The 18,889-nt window shown below is 41.1% G+C and overlaps 2 protein-coding genes across 2 annotated transcripts in view; one reads left to right on the top strand and one right to left on the bottom strand.

Moving 5' to 3' along the window:
• The window catches only part of LOC111142053 (ribosomal modification protein rimK like family member B), a 158,493-nt gene that overhangs the window by 126,383 nt on the left and 13,221 nt on the right, over nt 1–18,889 (bottom strand). The window lies entirely within an intron of this gene.
• Nucleotides 1,683–10,240, top strand: LOC111142054 (activation induced cytidine deaminase). The gene is made up of 5 exons (XM_022494993.1): nt 1,683–1,759; nt 6,908–7,055; nt 8,500–8,770; nt 9,000–9,115; nt 9,508–10,240. Exons 1-5 carry the CDS (start codon nt 1,716–1,718, stop codon nt 9,559–9,561), a joined length of 633 nt encoding a protein of 210 aa, XP_022350701.1. The 5' UTR covers nt 1,683–1,715; the 3' UTR covers nt 9,562–10,240.

The raw sequence follows: 18,889 nt of genomic DNA, 5'->3' as shown, positions 1-18,889 counted from the left end.
CCCACATCTGGCTCCCTGCTCAGCAGGAAGTCTGCTTCTCCTTCTCCCTCTGTCCCTCCCTCCCTCCTCTCTCAAATAAATAAAATCTTAAAAAAAAAAAAGTTTCCGAAAGCACTACTCTGACTCCTGTGTGGAGAACAGACTCTAATTTAAGGAGAGTGAAGCAGGAAGACCAATTGGGAGACTAAATGTAGCGATCCAGGTTGCTCGAACCTGGAGGTGCTGAAAAGTGGTCAGTCCTGGATTTATTCTCAAGTAGAGTTGACAGGATTTACTAATGGATTGGACCTTAAAAGGAAGAGAGCCATTAAGGAAGACTGCCAGGTTGGTCTGAGCCATGGGAGGGATGACGTCACCACTGAGATAGGAAAGATGGCAAAAGGAACAGGTGTATGGAGAGAGAACAGGTGCTCAGTTTGTGGCACGTTCAAGATGTCCATCAGATATTCAAATGAAGATGCTGAGGCAGAAGCGGTTTGCAGTTGTCCTGAGCTCAAGGAATGCTCCAAGCTGGAGCCAGAGATTTGGGAATCAATGTGTAGATGGTACTTAGAGCCTTGAGGCAAGAAGGGAGCACAGACCTTTGATGCTTTCCTCACTACTGCATCCCCAGCACCCAGCTTCTATCATGTAGTTAGGTTTTAAGTTTCTATTGAGTGAAGAAATAGAATGCATACAGACTGAAGTAGGAGAGAGAAGCAAAATCTTTAATAGACCAAATCGTATAAGGGCAGAAATTTAAAGCCTTTTATTCGAAAAGTTCAACCTGCATTCCAAGTTTAATGCAGTCATTTAGATGCTGGTTCTCTCTGATGAAATAAACATTTTTAATGGTTGGGGAGGCCGCTGCTTCTGAATTCAAAATATATGGCTTTTGTGGAAAAGACTGCTTTTGCAAAAATTACTCTTGTGCAACCAATCATCTAGTCTTCTAGTCATTCTTGTAGTGCAATCAGAAAGAGAAAAAAATCATTAGTTTAGGAGGCAAAATTTCTATTCCAAAGTCCTATATAATTCATTTGACTTTACCTGCTTGGCCGCAAAGCAGGAGCTCTTATTGCTGGTCTTTGGGACTGAGAGACAGTGTGCACATTAAGGAAGGGAATAGATACTTCCAGCTAACAGAGTGTAAGATGCCATTTAAATTAACATTATTATTATTATGCTTTTAAAATTAAAGATGCGGGGCGCCTGGGTGGCTCAGTCAGCTAAGCATCTGCCTTCTGCTCAGGTCATGATCCCAGAGTCCTGGGATCGAGTCCCGAATAGGGCTCTCTGCTGGGCAGGGAGTCTGTTTCTCCCTCTGCCTGCCACTCCACCTGTTTGTACTCTCTTTTTGACAAAAAAATCTTAAAAAAAAAAAAAAAGAATTAAAGATACTATTTGTCACTAGGTATACAATTTCTGAAGTGTCTACAGCTACTAGCTCCTGATCTTTGTGACCTGTGGAGTCTAGACTGGATTTTTAGAGCTGTAGCCCTATAGGAGCCTATACACTAAGTAGAGAAGCCCTTGATCATGTACCCACGTGACTCTGCCTCTGACAGCCCCACCTACCATTTTTGGACCCAAACAGGAGGAAGGCTGTTGGGTACCTGGTAGTGATGATGCCTGGGAGGAGGAGCCTAAGAGGATAAGCTCAAATTTGAATGTGTGGGGCCAATGCCTCACCAGACAGAGTCAGTGAAGCAGCAGGACTTGAGGCAAGCCTTTCCATGCCTAAGACTAAGAAAGACACTATGGAATCCACTATGGACAGGTAAAGCAGTCTCTTCATGGGTGGTTGCCATGGCTTTTCTCTCAGAGTAAATCTGAGTTTTCAGATCGGTAACTATCCCCTTCTCTCCTCTCACTATCTGACTCACTGCTTGGTCAATATGTGCATTTATTTTTTCAGGCGCTGTCTCATCTGTTCAGATCTTACATGCTCTCTGCCTAATTCTCTGTTCTCTCTTCCACACTCAACTGTCATGCGCCACGTATGGCCACGTACTGCAGTTGGAACTAGTTTATGGTAATATTAACATAGCAAGTGTTTAGACATCCAAATCATGGAAAGGTAATAACAAGAATACAGTATACTAAGAACAGTAGCACAAACTGTAATAATAATTTTGTAAATATTGAACTGCAAAACGACTTTGTAAACCTTCCTGGGGAGCCTTTATTGAATAATTTAGCTACATACTGAATAATTCAGCTACATAGTAAGGAAATTATTTTTTAGTGCCAATATTAAAAATTGCTTGAAGGTCACTATGATGGTATATATCTATTCTGGGAAGAAAAAAATCAGTCAAGTTATTTAATGTTATAGTTCCAATTACTGGGCTGTTAATGGCATTTTTACTATCTACCTAGTCTTTCAATTTCTTCAGACCCCGCTTAACATATTTCTTAAAATGTATTTTTTTAATTTTTTTAAAAAAGATTTTATTTATTTATTTGATAGAGAGAGATCACAAGTAGACGGAGAGGCAGGCAGAGAGAGAGAGAGAGAGGGAAGCAGGCTCCCTGCTGAGCAGAGAGCCCGATGGGGGACTCGATCCCAGGTCCCTGAGATCATGACCTGAGCCAAAGGCAGTGGCTTAACCCACTGAGCCACCCAGGTGCCCCTCTTAAAATGTATTTAATAAGATTTACACAATGTTTTCACATGCAGTTTATGACAAGTTATTATCACAACTTATTTTATTCCTAGTTTTATGATTACTAAAAATATGAGAATACTTAATCCATAAACTTTACCTCAATTTAACTTTTATAAAGAATTTGCACTACAGAATTAAGATTTTTATTTCTTTAAATTTTTTTAAAGATTGTATTTTTAAGTAATCTATCTGCACACCCAGCGTGGGGCTTGAACTCACAAACCCGAGATCGAGGGTCGCACGCTCCACCGAGTCAGCCAGGTGTCCCCAGAATTAAGATTTTTAATGGAAGACTAATGTTCTTCAGAAAATTTTCTTGAGGGCAAAAATGTCAACTGTCTGCTCAGCTTGCAATGAGATCGAAAATTAATCTGAGGTGTAAGTCAGAGGTAAAGGGTTCAGTGAAAATATTTGTACATGAAATGCTAGGTGATGATTAATAGTTGGAATTCAAAGGCAACAAGGAGAAAAGATGAAATTCAACAGGAGAAAAAGGGAAATATGTAATTATCATTAGGGAAAAGAATATCTGCAGAGGGCATCAGTGATGGCACAGGACAGGAGAGGACTTGGTCACGATTATTTTTAACCCATTTGTCTCCAGTTTGCATTGCTGGGGATGCAGCAGGTTCTGCCTCAGGGAGCACAGCTGTCTAGAGCAGCTGTCAAACTGTGAGCTCGAAAAACTGCCCCTACAAAGTCCTTTGTACCCAGAAGAGAAACTAAGAGAGCAAGGTCCTTGAAACGGGCTCCTAGCTACAGCTGAAGGAAAGTGAGGGACCAAGAAAGTTAATTAAAAGGTCGTAGGCAATTTGCTTCCCTGTGACTGGTCACTTCTGAAAGAAACAGTAAAGACGGATTTTTGTGTGAGCGGAAAGCCAAAGTCCATCTGAATTCCCTTAGCTGTGCCATGTCCTTTCCTATATTCCCAGAACACCTTTGCTTTCTCCCAACAGCAGATGCCCCCAAAACACCCGCTTTGCCTGACACAGTACCCTCCACCCTTTTCTCAGACATACAGCCCAGAAGGGTAGATTAACTGTTTAAAGAAATTTATCAGTAAGGAATGATGCTTAATCTGTTTAAAACCAAGCCCCTAGAGATTTTTTTCCCCTTTTACTTCAGTACTGATTAAGCACTTATGATGTATTCAATTTATGCTAATGATTATATGCAAATTATGTCCTGACAGTAACAGTAATGGTGGTAAGTGCTATGATAATTAATATACAATTATTTTATTTTATTTTTTGGTATATGAGAACTTGGCATGTTTTCCCCATCAAAACTCATGATCTTGGTAAAAAAATATGGAACTCTTCATGAATCTGCATGTCATTTTCGCAGGGGCTGTGCGAATCTTCTCTGTATCATTCCAATTTTAGCACATGTGCTGCCCAAAAGCAACATTATCATTTTAAAATAAAGACAGCAATTATTAGATCTTTGTTAGCATTCATGTCAGATTCCTGCCAACTGAATTCCAAAACAATATGATTAAACAATTTTCATATTGTTTGGTATAATGTGTACACTGGTGATTAATCTAGTTCCCTGCCCCAGGATTTAAAGTGTATTTCAGTAAGCGTCCTGTGTGTGAAGCGCGACATTTAAATTGAGACAGCTATAAAAAGTGTGTTCCTGCTTACCTAACTCATCAGGTTGACACTTGGGTATTTAACTTTTAACTTCACGGTCTATCACATGTATTGCTTTAAAATTAATTCTCAACGTCTGTCCTCCCCCAAAGACTGGTACGTGTTTTGTAGAAGCTTTCTTCACAACAGCCCCAGAGTGGAAACAATCCAAACGCCCATCTACAGGCAGATGGGTAAATGAGCTATGGCCATGCAATAGAATATTACTTGGCAGTAAAAAGGATCAAATTACTGATACATGCAACACAACCAATGAATTTCGAATTCATTATGCTAGGTGCCAGAAGCTGGACACAAAGGAAGAGATAATGTAGGATTTATATGGAATTCTAGGAAGTGGAGAGTAATGTAGTTACAGAAAGAAGATTAGTGGTTGTGTAGGGAGGGGGGGAAGAACTGACTGAAAAGGTGAAATAAGCAAATTTTGGGGAGGGGTGCCCTGGAAATGTTCTGTGTCCCAATTGTGGTTCCAGTTTTGGGTGTTTACATTCACCAGTACTCATAAAACTGCACATTTTAAATGGGTGAAGTATGTAAATTATACCTCAATGTATAAAAAAAAAAAAATGAAGGCAAAAAAGTTTCAATTCTCTTGCCAGCAAACCGTATTCAAATCCTCGCCTAGGTCTTTGCTTGTTTCAAGAGTTTACTGCACTTCTGCTCAATGCCATTAGGTGGCAGCATTATCTCCACAACTTGGTAATACATTTCTGGAAAAGACTAGGGACAAAAACTAGAGAGACATCACTAGTGCTTTGGTATCAACCACATTGTATAGCTTGTGTTATGTCCACAGCTACAAAGAAACTTTGGCTAGCTGAGAGTATTTCCACAAATTCAATTCAATTTAGTGCTTACGACAAGCAAAACACTGCTAGGCATAAGGAAATTAGAGCAACCAGTCCCCACATGTGGGCGACACAAGTAATGGATTATGTTGCCGAGTTAAAAAAGCAGCAGGATGCAAAACTGCATGAGATCAGTATAATCAAAATCGTGTAAACATGCCTATAAAAAGACTAGAAAAAATTTTAACATAATTGTCATTAGATACTACATTGAATTATCATTAGACACTGTAAATCATTACATTTTTAAAATTTAAATTTAAAAAAATTTATTTTATCTTCTTTTCTCATAAAGTGATACTTTCTGCCTCAAAACACAGAAAATCCAATTGGGAAAACAGAGATGTCAGTAATCAATTGGTAACAGATGATGAGAGCTTTCACAGGGATAAACTAGGTAAACTGGAGAATGAAGCTACAGGAGGGGTTTTTGTTGCTGTCAGTGTTCAGTTTTTTGCCTAGAAATTTTGCTATAGCAGTGGTGAGAAAGAGCAGTTGAATTGTGAACTGGATTTGAAGGATATGTAAGTTTTGTCCAATGAAAAAGGTAGGAAAGCATTCACTGAGAGGAAGTGCATCAGCTAGGTGACCGGAAAGAAAAAAAACCACAGGATCAGACACTAGTGTCAAGGCATCAGCTGCATAGGCACTTGAAGATAGGGAAAGAAAGGGGGAAAAGTAGCAGGAAAGGAAGCAAGAAATGTCGATTTGATGATCAAATGTAAAAACTGGCCTAAATACCACCTTAGAGTTTGGGATTTATCCTGTAGGCACAAGAGATTCACTGGGAATTTTTCGGCATAGAAATGACATGGTCACACCTGGGTCTTTGTGAGATCTCTCTGGCACAGTACGAAGAATGTTCTTTTGGAGGGACTGGGTGGGGGGAACCAGACCAGCTTAGAAAGCCAGGACAAGAGATAAACCTAAAGAAGATTGAGGGCTTAGACTGAAGCAGTGAACCAAGGGAATAATATAGATATGAACCAGAAATATTTGGAGGTTTAGAAAATAAAAATACTAAAAAAAAAATTGAGATTTGAATAAATAAATTTAGACCATTAAATATGGAGGAGAAGAATCAAAGATAAGCCCAAGCTTTTCACCTGATTATTTGAGATGGAAAAGTAAAGAGACAGGATAGTCAGGACAGAGGACAGTTTAGGAATTACTGTTTCGACCATGTTGGGTTTGAAGTACATACTGGACATTTAGGTAGAGTTTGGAGGGGAACTTTGAAAAAATTATGGAACCAAGGAACAAGTTTTTAAGTCCAAGTTGTCAGCATGTAACAGACAGCTATGGGAGGAGACTATCCTATGACGTCATACCATTTGGGGATTCTGGCTATGTCTCGATTTTTTTTTTTTAAGATTTTATTTATTTGTCAGAGAGGGAGAGAGCACAAGCAGGGGGAGTGGAAGTCAGAGGGAGAAGCAGTTTCCCGACTGAACAAAGACCCAATGTGGGACTTGATCCCAGGATACTGGGATCATGACCTGAGCGGAAGGCAGACACTTAACCAACTGAGCCACCTAGGCGCCCTCAACTGGTCTTAAATATAAGCATGAAGAGGGGTTTATAATGGGTTCCAAGTTCAGCAGGTCTCAGGCATCCAGCAAAGTAAGGAAGAGGATCTTCTCTGGTGTGGCTCAAATCATTACAGATTTTTTAAAAAGCTGGAGGAAAGCCAGGAGTGAGCGGAGAGTGAGTGGTGCTCCTGAAAGTTCCTCCCTCTCCTCACCCACAGCCTCCTGATGAAGCAGAGGAAATTTCTTTACCATTTCAAGAATGTCCGCTGGGCTAAGGGTCGCCATGAAACCTACTTGTGCTACGTGGTGAAGCGACGGGATAGCGCCACCTCCTTTTCACTGGACTTTGGTCACCTTCGAAACAAGGTATCAGTTAATTGCTTCCAAGCTAGAGTGCAGGCACTTTTAGAACCATCTACAGAGAGTACTACTTTCAGCCAGTTTCACACTTAGGTCTCCACCAGATTTCAGAAATCTTATTCTTTCTGTCCAGGAAACCACAATAAGTATGCCCCCACAGCATGCCACTTCATGTCCTCCCTGATCATGCTGGGCACATTACTGCCACCCCTTGCTTCAATGCCAAGAGTAACTGCCTTTGAGATTAAGGAAGAAATCCAAATTTTGATTTGGAAGAATATTATCAGCTCATTCAAGCTAAATTTAAATAAAAAACAAATTTTTAGAATTTTTGAAAGTTAAGGAAAAAGTAGCAAAAAATAATAACTCGATTCTGTTTTCCAAATGATTTCTAGTCCCTCCTGCTCACATATGTCACAGGCCGATGAGTACATTCAGTATGGTGAGACCCAGAATACTCGGGGAAGCCTCAATTGGTTGACTGATTCAATCAATCTCTAGATTGCATCTGGAAGATCAGAGAATTACATTTTCAAGCGACTTCACCATATCCAGATGGGCTTACGTAAACTTCTGCCAATGAGTATTCCCTGTCTCAAAACAGGCAGCAACATCTGATTTTGGTGGGATCCCAGGGAAGAATCCATAATCCACAGGTGGACCGACATTGTCTGGCTCACTGTTAAGTGTTTATTTTACTATTCAATTTCCTTTGCCTCCATTTGTCTTGTGTAAATTATCTCACTGCAATTGTTTTACATTCTAATCTCTTTCCTGTTTGGTGATGAGACACATCTAAGTAGAGAAGGCTTTGCAGTTACCAACCCTTCATTTCCTTCTCATTTAATCCTCGCAATCGATACAAGCCCATTTTACTGGTGAGGACTTAGAAGAGCCAAGAGTTGGGTGAGTTGTCCCAGTCACCTCAGTGATGGCACCAGGAAATGGAACCTAGATCTTCAGATCTGGGACTAATGACTTCTCTGCCATACTAGGCAGACTTGCTATATCTCACTGTTGTGAGATTATTACAATCACTGGGATCATACGATGAGCAAACACATTATTTCATTGTTCTGAACCCACAGCAGTCCTGTGACCTCTCCTTCAACACCCCTGTTGGCCTCTACCCCTTCTAGTCCTCAACCACGCTTCCTACCGCCCCCTAGTGGTCTGGTGTATTTCCTAAATGTTACAGCAACAGACACAACTGAGAGCTCTGGGGTACCCTGATGCTACTTCAGCCGACCCAGCGCATCCTCCTGCTTTTCTGTTCGACTTTCTGTCGAAAGTCGAAAACCCACAGCCTTACTGTAACCCTAAGGCCCAAATGCAGACACCCTAAAAATGGTGACTGTGGCAGGCAGATGAATTCGTGGCCGTAAAGCTTCCAGCGCCGCAGGAAAGGTCACTAAACATCACTCACGCAAGTCCCCTGCTCTGTCCTCAGTCGGGCTGCCACGTGGAGCTGCTCTTCCTCCGCTACATCTCCGACTGGGACCTGGACCCTGGCCGGTGCTACCGCGTCACCTGGTTCACCTCCTGGAGCCCCTGCTACGACTGCGCTCGGCACGTGGCCGACTTTCTGAGAGGGTACCCCAACCTCAGCCTGAGGATCTTCACCGCGCGCCTCTACTTCTGCGAGGACCGCAAGGCTGAGCCCGAGGGGCTGCGGCGGCTGCACCGCGCGGGGGTCCAGATAGCCATCATGACCTTCAAAGGTGCGAAGGGGATCTGGTCGGGACTGCAATTCAGGAGAAAAATCGGAGGGGCAGGGTGGGGGATGGGATTCAGCCCCAAACTGACTAGAATAGGAGGAAGAAAATTAAGGGCATGGACGCTCGACTTTGTGGGAAATGAGATTTAAGGTGGGGGGGGGGGCAGGGTTTTCTTTCTTTCCTCTCCATTTGGGATCTGAACTATCTGCCCCATTCCCCTCCTTTTTTAAAGATTATTTTTATTGCTGGAATACTTTTGTGGAAAATCGTGAAAAAACTTTCAAAGCCTGGGAGGGGTTGCACGAAAATTCCGTCCGACTATCCAGACAGCTTCGACGCATTCTGTTGGTAAGGGGCTTCTTCGTTTCTCATTTTCTTTCTCCCTCCGAAGTCATCTTTTCCTGGAGATCCTTATATTTCCTTTTCTTACGTTTTTTACATTACAGTGCATGTGTGTGCAGGTATCACTCTCCATTTCTCCTCTGATGAAAACCTTACTTTATGTTTAGTTACTTCTCCTACATTTGAGTTTGCCCTTCTGTTTCACAATTCAGAGCCCTCTGCCGAGATGCCCTTCCCTTTCCCTCTTTTCATCACCCACAAGTCTCTCTGTTGGACTCTCCTCAGGATTCTGTTTTCCTTCTGGTATAATTCCTTCCTGTCCTCTTCCTACTCCCCCCAACTTCCTTCCTTCCACAATGTTACAAATGCATCCACTCAGTTCATTTCTTTCTTTACAGCCCCTGTATGAGGTTGATGACTTACGAGATGCATTTCGTACTTTGGGACTTTGATATCATCCTCTCAAGAAATGTCACTTAGGATGAACCATCTCTGAAGACAGTGGGTAAAAAGACAATCTTGCAAGCATTTTGTTTTTCTTCAACTCTCATTTCCTTAAGAGTTTAGAGAGAAAATATTCATATACAGGACTTTGTTAAAAGCAAAACAAAACAAAACCCGGTCTTTAACGTACAGAAGGAACACAGGCCCACCTGGGTAATGCTGCAACTGGCGCAGCTTTTAATGCAATAACGCCCCCTACTGGGAAATGACAGAATTGCAGGAAGCACCTAAAGTATGTTCTAGGACTCTGGCAGGGAGGAAACAAAAGGTAAACCTGTAAAACCATGGTGAGAAGATCAAACGTTTATAATATGTATCCTTTATTATCTGATTCATACGGAATTTTCAATGATATTGGTGATAGATTTTTCTACTCTTTTCCTTTGGGGTTCATTTTCAAGTGAACAAACTCACACCAGTCCATGATCTATATAGAACCTCCTAATGGAAGGATCTGGGTTGTAACCCCCAAACATCTTCCCAGGGCATTAATATCTAACTATGTACTGTATGTTTTCATTGTCTCAGGTATGTTTTTATGTTTGTACATAGAACAATTCTTTCTCTTGGTATGAAATATGCATGATCGCCTTCAGGCTATTTTATAATAAAAGATCTTAAAGTGAATGAGGACTGTGAAGAAGACACTGTAAAAGTTAGCCGATGCCAAGTAACACAGCTGGAAACACAGATCCTTTTAAAGAAGTCCATATGTCAGAAACCACAACCACAAATTTCACATTTAATTAGGTAACACTTGGAAAGGAGTTGCTGCATCATTCAGTGTTGAGAAAAACCTGTCCTCTCAGTGGGTCTCTTGAACAAAGTCAACCAGGCCAACGTTTCTGACTTTTTGTATGTATCCAATGCTCCTCTCAAAGAAATGCTCATTATGTAGGAGAGTGTAGTAAAAAGAAAATAACATTTGGAAAAGAAGGATAACAGAGCATTCATTACAAAGTGTTTTCTCCTGCAAAACATAGGGAGCAACATGGCAGAGAATACCGCTGTAACAACTCTCCTTGACTATGAGAAAATTATTCAAAATAACCATATCACTGAGCAATTATTACCTAGCAACCCTTGCAATGCAGATAAATAGATCTGCAAGACAAGTTGAATGCACAACTGTGTTGTTTTACAAATACGAATGGGTGTCAGGACCAATCAATAGGAGAAAGAATAACCCTTTGCAACAAACTGTGATGGGACAACAGGATATCTCTATGTGAAAGAATGAATTTGGATCTCTTACCATATACTATATACAAAAGTTAACTCAAAATTTATCAAATACCTTCATGCAAGAACTAAAATTATAAAACCCTTAGAAGAAAACACAGGTGGAAATCTTCATGACCTTGGATATGGCCAAGTCCCTTAAATGACACCAAAAGCACAAGCAACAGAAGGAATAGAGAAATTGGACTTCTTTAAAATTGAAAGCTTTTGTGCATCAAAAGACAGGCAAGGAAGCAAAAAGAAAACTTGCAAAATGGGAGAAAATATTTGCAAATAATATACCTGGTAAGACTTTTTTTTAAATATTTTTTTTAAGGATTTTATTTATTTATTTGACAGCGATAGACACAGTAAGAGAGGGACCACAAGCAGGGGGAGTGGGAGAGGGAGAAGCAGGCTTCCCACTGAGCGGGGAACCCGACTTGGGGCTCGGTCCCAGAACCCTGGGATCATGACCTGAGCCAAAAGCAGAAGCTTAACAACTGAGCCACCCAGGCACCCCCTGGTAAGACTTTAGTAGACAGAATATACCAAGAACTCTTACAACTCAAAACAAAAAACAAACAAATTTAAAAATGGCAAAAAGACCTGAATAGACCTTCCTCCAAAGAAGCTACCCGCATGGCTAATAAGCGCATGAAAGGTACTCAACATCCTTAGTCTTTAGGAAAATGCAAATCAAAGCCACAATGAGATACCACTCATGCTATTACAGCATGGCTATCAACAACATTAAAAACCATTACAATGTTGCTAAGGATGGAGAAACTGAAACCTTCCATATTATTAAACGGTGGACATATAAAATTGTGCAGCTACTATGAAAAACAGCTTGGTGGTTCCTCAAAAGCTGAACCACAGAATTACTGTATCACCCAGCAATTCCACTTCTAGGTATAAATCCAAGAAATTAAAAGCATGCATTGAAATAAAAACTCATCTGTGAGTATTTATAGCAGGAGTATTCGTAATAGGCAAAAAAAAAAAAAAATAAAAGGAAACATTCAATGTCCATCAAGTGATATGTGGATAAATAATTGTGTGATATCCATACAACAGTATTTTATTCAGTCATAAAAAGGAATGAAGTAGGGACACGCTACAATGTGGATAGATCTTGGAAACATTGCGCCAATGGAAAGAAAGCCAGACACAAAATGCCATATATTTTTTTATTCCACTCATGAAATCTCCAGAACATGTAACCCCCACAGAGACAAAAAGATTAGTGGTTGCAAGGGGTAAGAGGGAAAAGGGCATGGGAATGAATGCATATAGAGTTTCTTTTGAGGGTAATGAAAATGGCCTACAATTCAATAATGGTGATGGTTACAAAACATTCTGAATGTACTAAAACCCACAAACTTGTATATTTTAGGGCTGTGTCTGAATGTATAAATGGATTTATAAATATAAATTTTATGTTATGAGAATTTTATCTTGATTTTGAAGACAAGTCAATATGACTTGAGTCAAACAACCCTGAATTTGAATTCTATTTCTCCATGACAGTGTGCAAGATATAATTAACCTCTCTACAGCCTTCATTTCCGATCTCTACATGGATATGATAATACGAACTTTTCACATATTTTTGGTAAATATTAAATTAGAAGATAACACAAAGCTGATACTATCTTGGTGATTAGCACTGCAACCCTTTCTGTTTGCAGGGCAGAAAGCTAGAAATCACCCTTGACACATCACCTTCTGCCCCCATATCCAGTCCTATCCACTTTGCATGCTAAATACTTCTTGAATTCATTTACTTTTCTCTCACTCCTCTACTAGTACCTAAGAAAGGGGAAAAAAAACAACAACAAAAAATTGCCCAATCGTTGAAAGCAGGCCTGATACTTCTAGCCAGGCCATTATTATTCTCCTGTTGGACATAAACAATCTCATAGACTACTAACCTCAGACAAGATTACTCAGACTGATAAAATGAGAAAGCAAAACCATTTCTTCATTTGTCTGAACCACCCCACAAAGACCACCTCTCTTGGCAGGAAGGAATGACTGCTACCTCTTTACCAATTACAGCTTTATCCATGTTCTAGTCAGTCCTCCCGAAAGATGTGACACACCCAATTACACAACTGACTGAATTCCCTCACCATATCTAATCTAACACAAATTCCCATTTTCTTAGCCCCTCCCCCAAAACAAACCAAAGCCCAAATTCTGAAATTAAATTCATAGTCATGAAGTGTCTCAGTAAGAGAAACACCCTCATAGTGAGACACTTCATGGCTCACGACTCCCCATAATGTGGGTTCTCCCTCACTGCAAAAGTATAAATCCCACTTGTTCAACTACAGAAGGTTTGTTATTTATTATTGTCTTTGGATGGAGGCCATTGACACATCTCAATTGGAACTACAGACATCTCTTAGTCTATTGTCATAGTTACGACATTCACTAATTCTTACTGTATTTTACTGAGAAGTGCAGAGGCCACTGGGAGGCAACAGGCTTGAGCAATTGAAACAGGAGCAAGGCAAAATGACTCACAGTGACCACCCCGGTGACACACAGGCTCATTAAGACACTCACCTCGAAATCGCTGTAGGTCCTAACTAACCAATGGGCTAGTTACAACCGGGCAGTTACCAAAAGGGGAAAGTTCCATACATCCCATACTCTCTCATTCTGCCCTGTAACTGTGGTACCTCACCACCATTTTGTGGTAGACAGTCTCCCTTGCAATATAGTCAATAAACTTCTCTTTTGTTCTGCCCTGGGTGAATTCTTTCGCAGTGGCCCCCTCTCAGTCAGGATGCCCCACAAGAAGTAGCCTGTGGTGGTGATGATAAGGCTGGTTTTAAGAAATTTCATGAGAAATAAATACTGAATCTGCTAATTAATCATTCATTCTTCCTAATATTTACTGATCAACTACTAGATGCATAGCATTGTGACCAACATAATGGAGATTATATATTTACATACATATCTATATACCTTTGTTCAAAAAGCTTACATTCCGGCCAGAAAGACAATCCATGTACAAGAAAATACTACATAGGTTTTTAAATGGGGTTGGGGTACTTTTTGTTATTAACTGCTATTTATAGTATTTTAGATTTTAAATTTTTCAATTTATTAAAGATCAAATTTAAGCAGCAAACTTTTAAGCCTTTGTTTCAAACTTCAAAATTATTTTATGATTTATAAGTCTAATTTTGTATTAAATAAGAGCAACCACTTTCACTTGCTTTTTAATATTAGAGTAACCCAGGGTGCCTGGGCTGCTCAGTGGGTTAAAGCCTCTGCCTTTGGCTCAGGTCATAGTCTCAGGGTCCTGGGATCGAGCCCCACGTCAGGCTCTCTGCTCAATGGGGAGCCTGCTTCCCCCTCTCTCTCTGCCTGCCTTTCTGCTTACTTGTGATCTCTCTCTCTGTCAAATAAATAAATAAAATCTTAAAAAAAATACTAGAGTAACCCAAAACAGCAATTAAACTTAAAAACTCCTATTCATGGGAGCGCCTGGGTGGCTCAGTGGGTTAAGCCTCTGCCTTTGGCTAGGGTCATGGTCCCAGGGCCTGGGATCGAGCCCTGAGTCAGGCTCCCTGCTCGGCGGGGTCCCCCTCTCTCTGCCTGCTTCTCTGCCTACTAGTGATCTCTCTGTCTGTGTCAAATAAATAAATAAAATCTTAAAAAAAAAATCCTATTCACAAATTTGATTACACTACTTTTATTATTTTATGTTATGTATATTCATGTGACTGTTCTTTAACCACCTTAAATGCTTGACAGGGTAGGCAGATTTATAAGCAAATCTAACAAACAAACAAACAAAAAATACCCTACAACATGTCAAAACAAATTTTGTTAAATATTCCAAACATCTCAATCAATACTCGTTACAGGCCTGACCAAATTCTCTTAAACTTTTCAGCTTAAAATGCTAAGATCTAACATGTGAAGATTCTTTAAATCACATTTATACACTTATTATCCTCAGCTAAAACCAAAGGTATTAATATAATTGGTTTCATCTGCTTTATTATCTATATATTCAAGTCCAGACTTTTTTAGGATTGCAAAGAATTTAATCTATTTGAGATGACAGAATCTAATATCAAAGATGGGCTGGAAATCCTAGACAATAATATAGTTGCTAACCCATTAGAGGGTTTGAGATTCCAGACCAGCCATGGAATCTGAGAACTACAAAACTCTAGGTTTATTCTCTTAGAGACTAGGCATGGACCCATGGGCTCTTTTATAGGGTTGATTTGTCAACAGATTCCCCAAGTACTCTCAGCATCTAAATGGCAGTTACCCAATTTGGGTAGATGGAATTTGACCCCCCCCTACACCATGTTGCAGCTAACTTCCTTCACTACTTGTCTGGATTGAACTAGTCTCACTAATCTGACTGAATTCTTTCCATAGTCTTGGCCACAATTTTTTTTTTTAAGATTTTATTTATTTGATTGGGGTGGGGGGGGGAAACAGAGGGAAAGGGAGAAACTCTGACTCCCCACTGAATGGCAAGCATGATGTGGGGCTCGCTCTCACAACCCCAAGATTATGACCTGAGCCAGAATCAAGAGTTGGACGCCTAGCTGCCTAAACCACCCACACACCCCCTTGGCCACAATTCTGTAGTCCTAACATTTGGAAGTTAAAAACAATGTAACTACAATGCAGTTGAGTAATTGCCAGTCACTAGATGACTTAATGACAAATAATGTGTTAACGGTGATGCTTTGGATTTCTAGAAGGAAGAGATGACTGTGGTTTGAATAAATCAAGAAAAGCTTGATAGAGGAGGTTGAACTTTACCTGGACCTTGGGGGAAATGTTAAATACTTTAGTATGTTTCTAAAAATCTCTGTGAATAAAGTGATGAATGGCTCAACAGTGACCTTTATAAATTCTGTTAAAAGTATTTTAAGAGGGGCCCCTGGATGGCTCAGTGGGTTAAACCTCTGCCTTCCGCCCAGGTCATGGTCTCGGGGTCCTGGGATCGATCCCCACATTGGGCTCTCTGCTCAGCGGGGAGCCTGCTTCCCCCTCTCTCTCTGCCTGCCTCTCTGCCTGCTTGTGATCTCTGTCAAATAAATAAATAAAATCTTTAAAAAAAAAGTATTTTAAGAAAAACACTGATGACAACACTGTGTTGAAATAGTCAATCCTATTTCCTTTTGCTGGGAGAAGAAACTAATAATTTTAAATATGTATTACCTTTAACCTCACAATTTCATTTCTAGGAAACTAATTTGAAGAATCTGTCATATATGTAACCCAAGCTTACATATACAAGGATATGTACACAAACAACCCGGCAGTAGGAAGAAACTTCAAGTAACAAAGACAATAGTGGAATTGTTAAACACAGAGCATCCATACTTAATAAGGGCCTACAGCAATTTAAAAAGAATACTGGGGAAATTTTTAAAAGGTGGGGGGGAGAATACTGTGGGGCATCCTGTGTGGCTCAGTCTCCTGGGTGTCCCACTCTTGGTTTCAGATCAGGTCATGATCTCAGGGTGGTAAGATTGAGCCCCTCCCAGCCTCAGCTCTGCCTGGAGTGGGCCTGAAAGTTTCTCTCTCCTCCTCCCCCCACTTACGTTCTAAATAAAGAATGAAACAAACAAACAAATTCTTTAAAAAATACTGTCAATGGGGCTCCTGGGTGGTTCAGGCCTTCGGCTCAGGTCATGATCCCAGGGTTCTGGGATCCAGCCCCACATTGGGATCCTCTCTTAGAGGAGAGTCTGCTTCTCCCTCTCCCTCTGCCTGCTGCTCTGCCTACTGGTACACTCTCTCTCTTTCTAATAAATAAATAAAATATTTTTAAAAAATACTGTCAAGATACATAAATGCATATAGAAAAGACAGAGGACCCTCCTGAGACTCCATGGTAGAGAGGCCCACGGGGGTGTCCTCTCCAAATGGGCTGTGTCCTAGCGCTGGTCCTGGTCCCCGCCACCCCTGATCTTGCACCGAGCCCTCGAGGGGTCACCCAAGATTTCCAGCAGCGCACAAGTGACAGCTTGCCATCCATCCCCTCCAGGGACTCACTCGTGGCCCCCAGGACTATTACCGGAGCCATGGAGGTTCTGCTTCCAGTAACTGCCCCTGCGGAAGCACAGGGCATCCGGGAGAAGCCACCTCTCACCACCCCCATCTCCCTAACACCGACCGGGGTTCCTAGTGGGTGAGCTGCTTTTTCCCGAAGTCCACTCTCCGGTTTGTGGCTATAGTGTTGGGAGTCCCCAGATCGCTGACTCTCCCAGGCCTCCAGCGACTCGATCACCTGTGACTTGGCTCTGGAAGCCACGAGGAAGCAGCCTGGTGGCCGCCAGCCTGGCAAAGCCAATACCAAGCCCCAGTCCTGAGAGGCCACCACCAGCCACTAGGCTACAGGACCTCCCTCCCAGTAGATTAGGCAGGCTGAAGCCTGCAGAAGCCGGCAGGCTTCTTTTTATATCAAACGGCAAAACACCAAAAAGGGAGTTGAGAGAACCCGACTCCTTACTATCCAAGTCACACACAAGCCTTCCTGACTTCCTGTAACCACGTGCCTTGCACCAAGTAGAAAATAAACTCCATGCAGCCAGTAAAAAAGAAAGACATAAAAAAAAATCCAAAACATATTACTAAGTGAAGAAAAATTGTTTTAAAAGACTTTGTAGGGGCACCTGGATGGCTCAGTGGGTTAAGCCTCTGCCTTCAGCTCGGTCATGATCTCAGGGTCCTGGGATGGAACCCCACATAGGGTTCTCTGCTCAGCAGGGAGCCTGCTCCCCACCTCTTGCCTTTCTGCCTACTTGTAATCTCTCTCTGTCAAATTAAAAAACAAACAAACAAACAAACAAACAAACAAAAAAAACCCAAAACACTTTGTATAGGGGCGCCTAACTGGCTCAGTTGGTTAAGCAGCTGCCTTTGGCTCAGGTCATGATCCCAGAGTCCTGGGATCGAGCCCCACAAAAATAACAACGCACACACACACACACTGGGTATAGCCTGATCTCATTTATGCTTTCATAAGTATGTGTATATGTATACATAAACAAAACTTTTACATATACATATACAAATTCATACAGATACATGTTTAGGAAAAGTGCTGAAGAGATAAAATCCAAACCATAAGCTGCGGTTATATCCAGAGAGAAAAACTGGATGGGAGGAAGAAGGCAGGAGAGAGGTAACTTTCATTTTTCCCTCCATATAATTTCAACAAAAGTATAACTGTAAACTTTGAAGAACTAAATTGAAGCAAAGAAAATACCATTTGAAACTTAGGACTTAGACCTTTTATTTATCACTTCCCGTTCACCACTGTTTATTTACTGACCTATAGAATATTCTACCACTTTAACAAATTGAGAAAATTCCAGGAAAATAAGTCTAGTAGAAGCATGGTCTTTCTTTAAATGTCTAAAAGCTTTCTTCCTCCTCCTAGCAATAATTTATGAAACACTTTTTGAGGATTGAGCAATCAGGAAAGCATCTGTTAGGCAGAATTCGCCAAGAGAAAGAGAAATGGACATACATAGTCAAGGGTTGGCTTACATGATTGTAGGCGTTTGCAGAACAAGCCTGGAGTTGTGTGCTGGCCGTCGGGAGAACAGGCTGGAACTTTAGGGCGGGAGCCAATGCTTTCGTGCTCAGGTGCAATTTCTCTGTGGAAGCCCGGGTTCTGTTCTCCTATCCTTTAAACTAATTCAATCAGGCCCACCCAGATTATCTAGGAATCTTACTGTAAACTGATTATGGACTGAAGTCTTACCAACAGACTACTCCAGAGTAATACCTGGGTTAGCTCTGATTGAATAACCAGGGCCGAGGCAAATCAAGGCAAATCGACTCAAAAACACATGTCACAGTATGTCTATGTAAAGAAGAAAAACAGACAAAAAGACACATATCAGAATCACCACTTTTCTTTTTTAGAGAAGATTTTTAAAAATTTATTTATCTGAGAGAGAGAGAGAGAGGGTGCACCCATGAGCAGGGGAAGGGGCAGAGGGAGAGAGAGAAGCAGACTCCCCACTGAACATGGAGCCCTAT

Source organism: Enhydra lutris, unplaced genomic scaffold (assembly GCF_002288905.1).
Source record: "Enhydra lutris kenyoni isolate GAN:26980312 unplaced genomic scaffold, ASM228890v2 scaffoldscaffold7, whole genome shotgun sequence".
Lineage (NCBI taxonomy): Eukaryota > Metazoa > Chordata > Mammalia > Carnivora > Mustelidae > Enhydra > Enhydra lutris.
The sequence above is the reverse complement of the archived record's forward strand: the minus strand, read 5'-3'. Positions and strand labels throughout refer to the sequence as shown.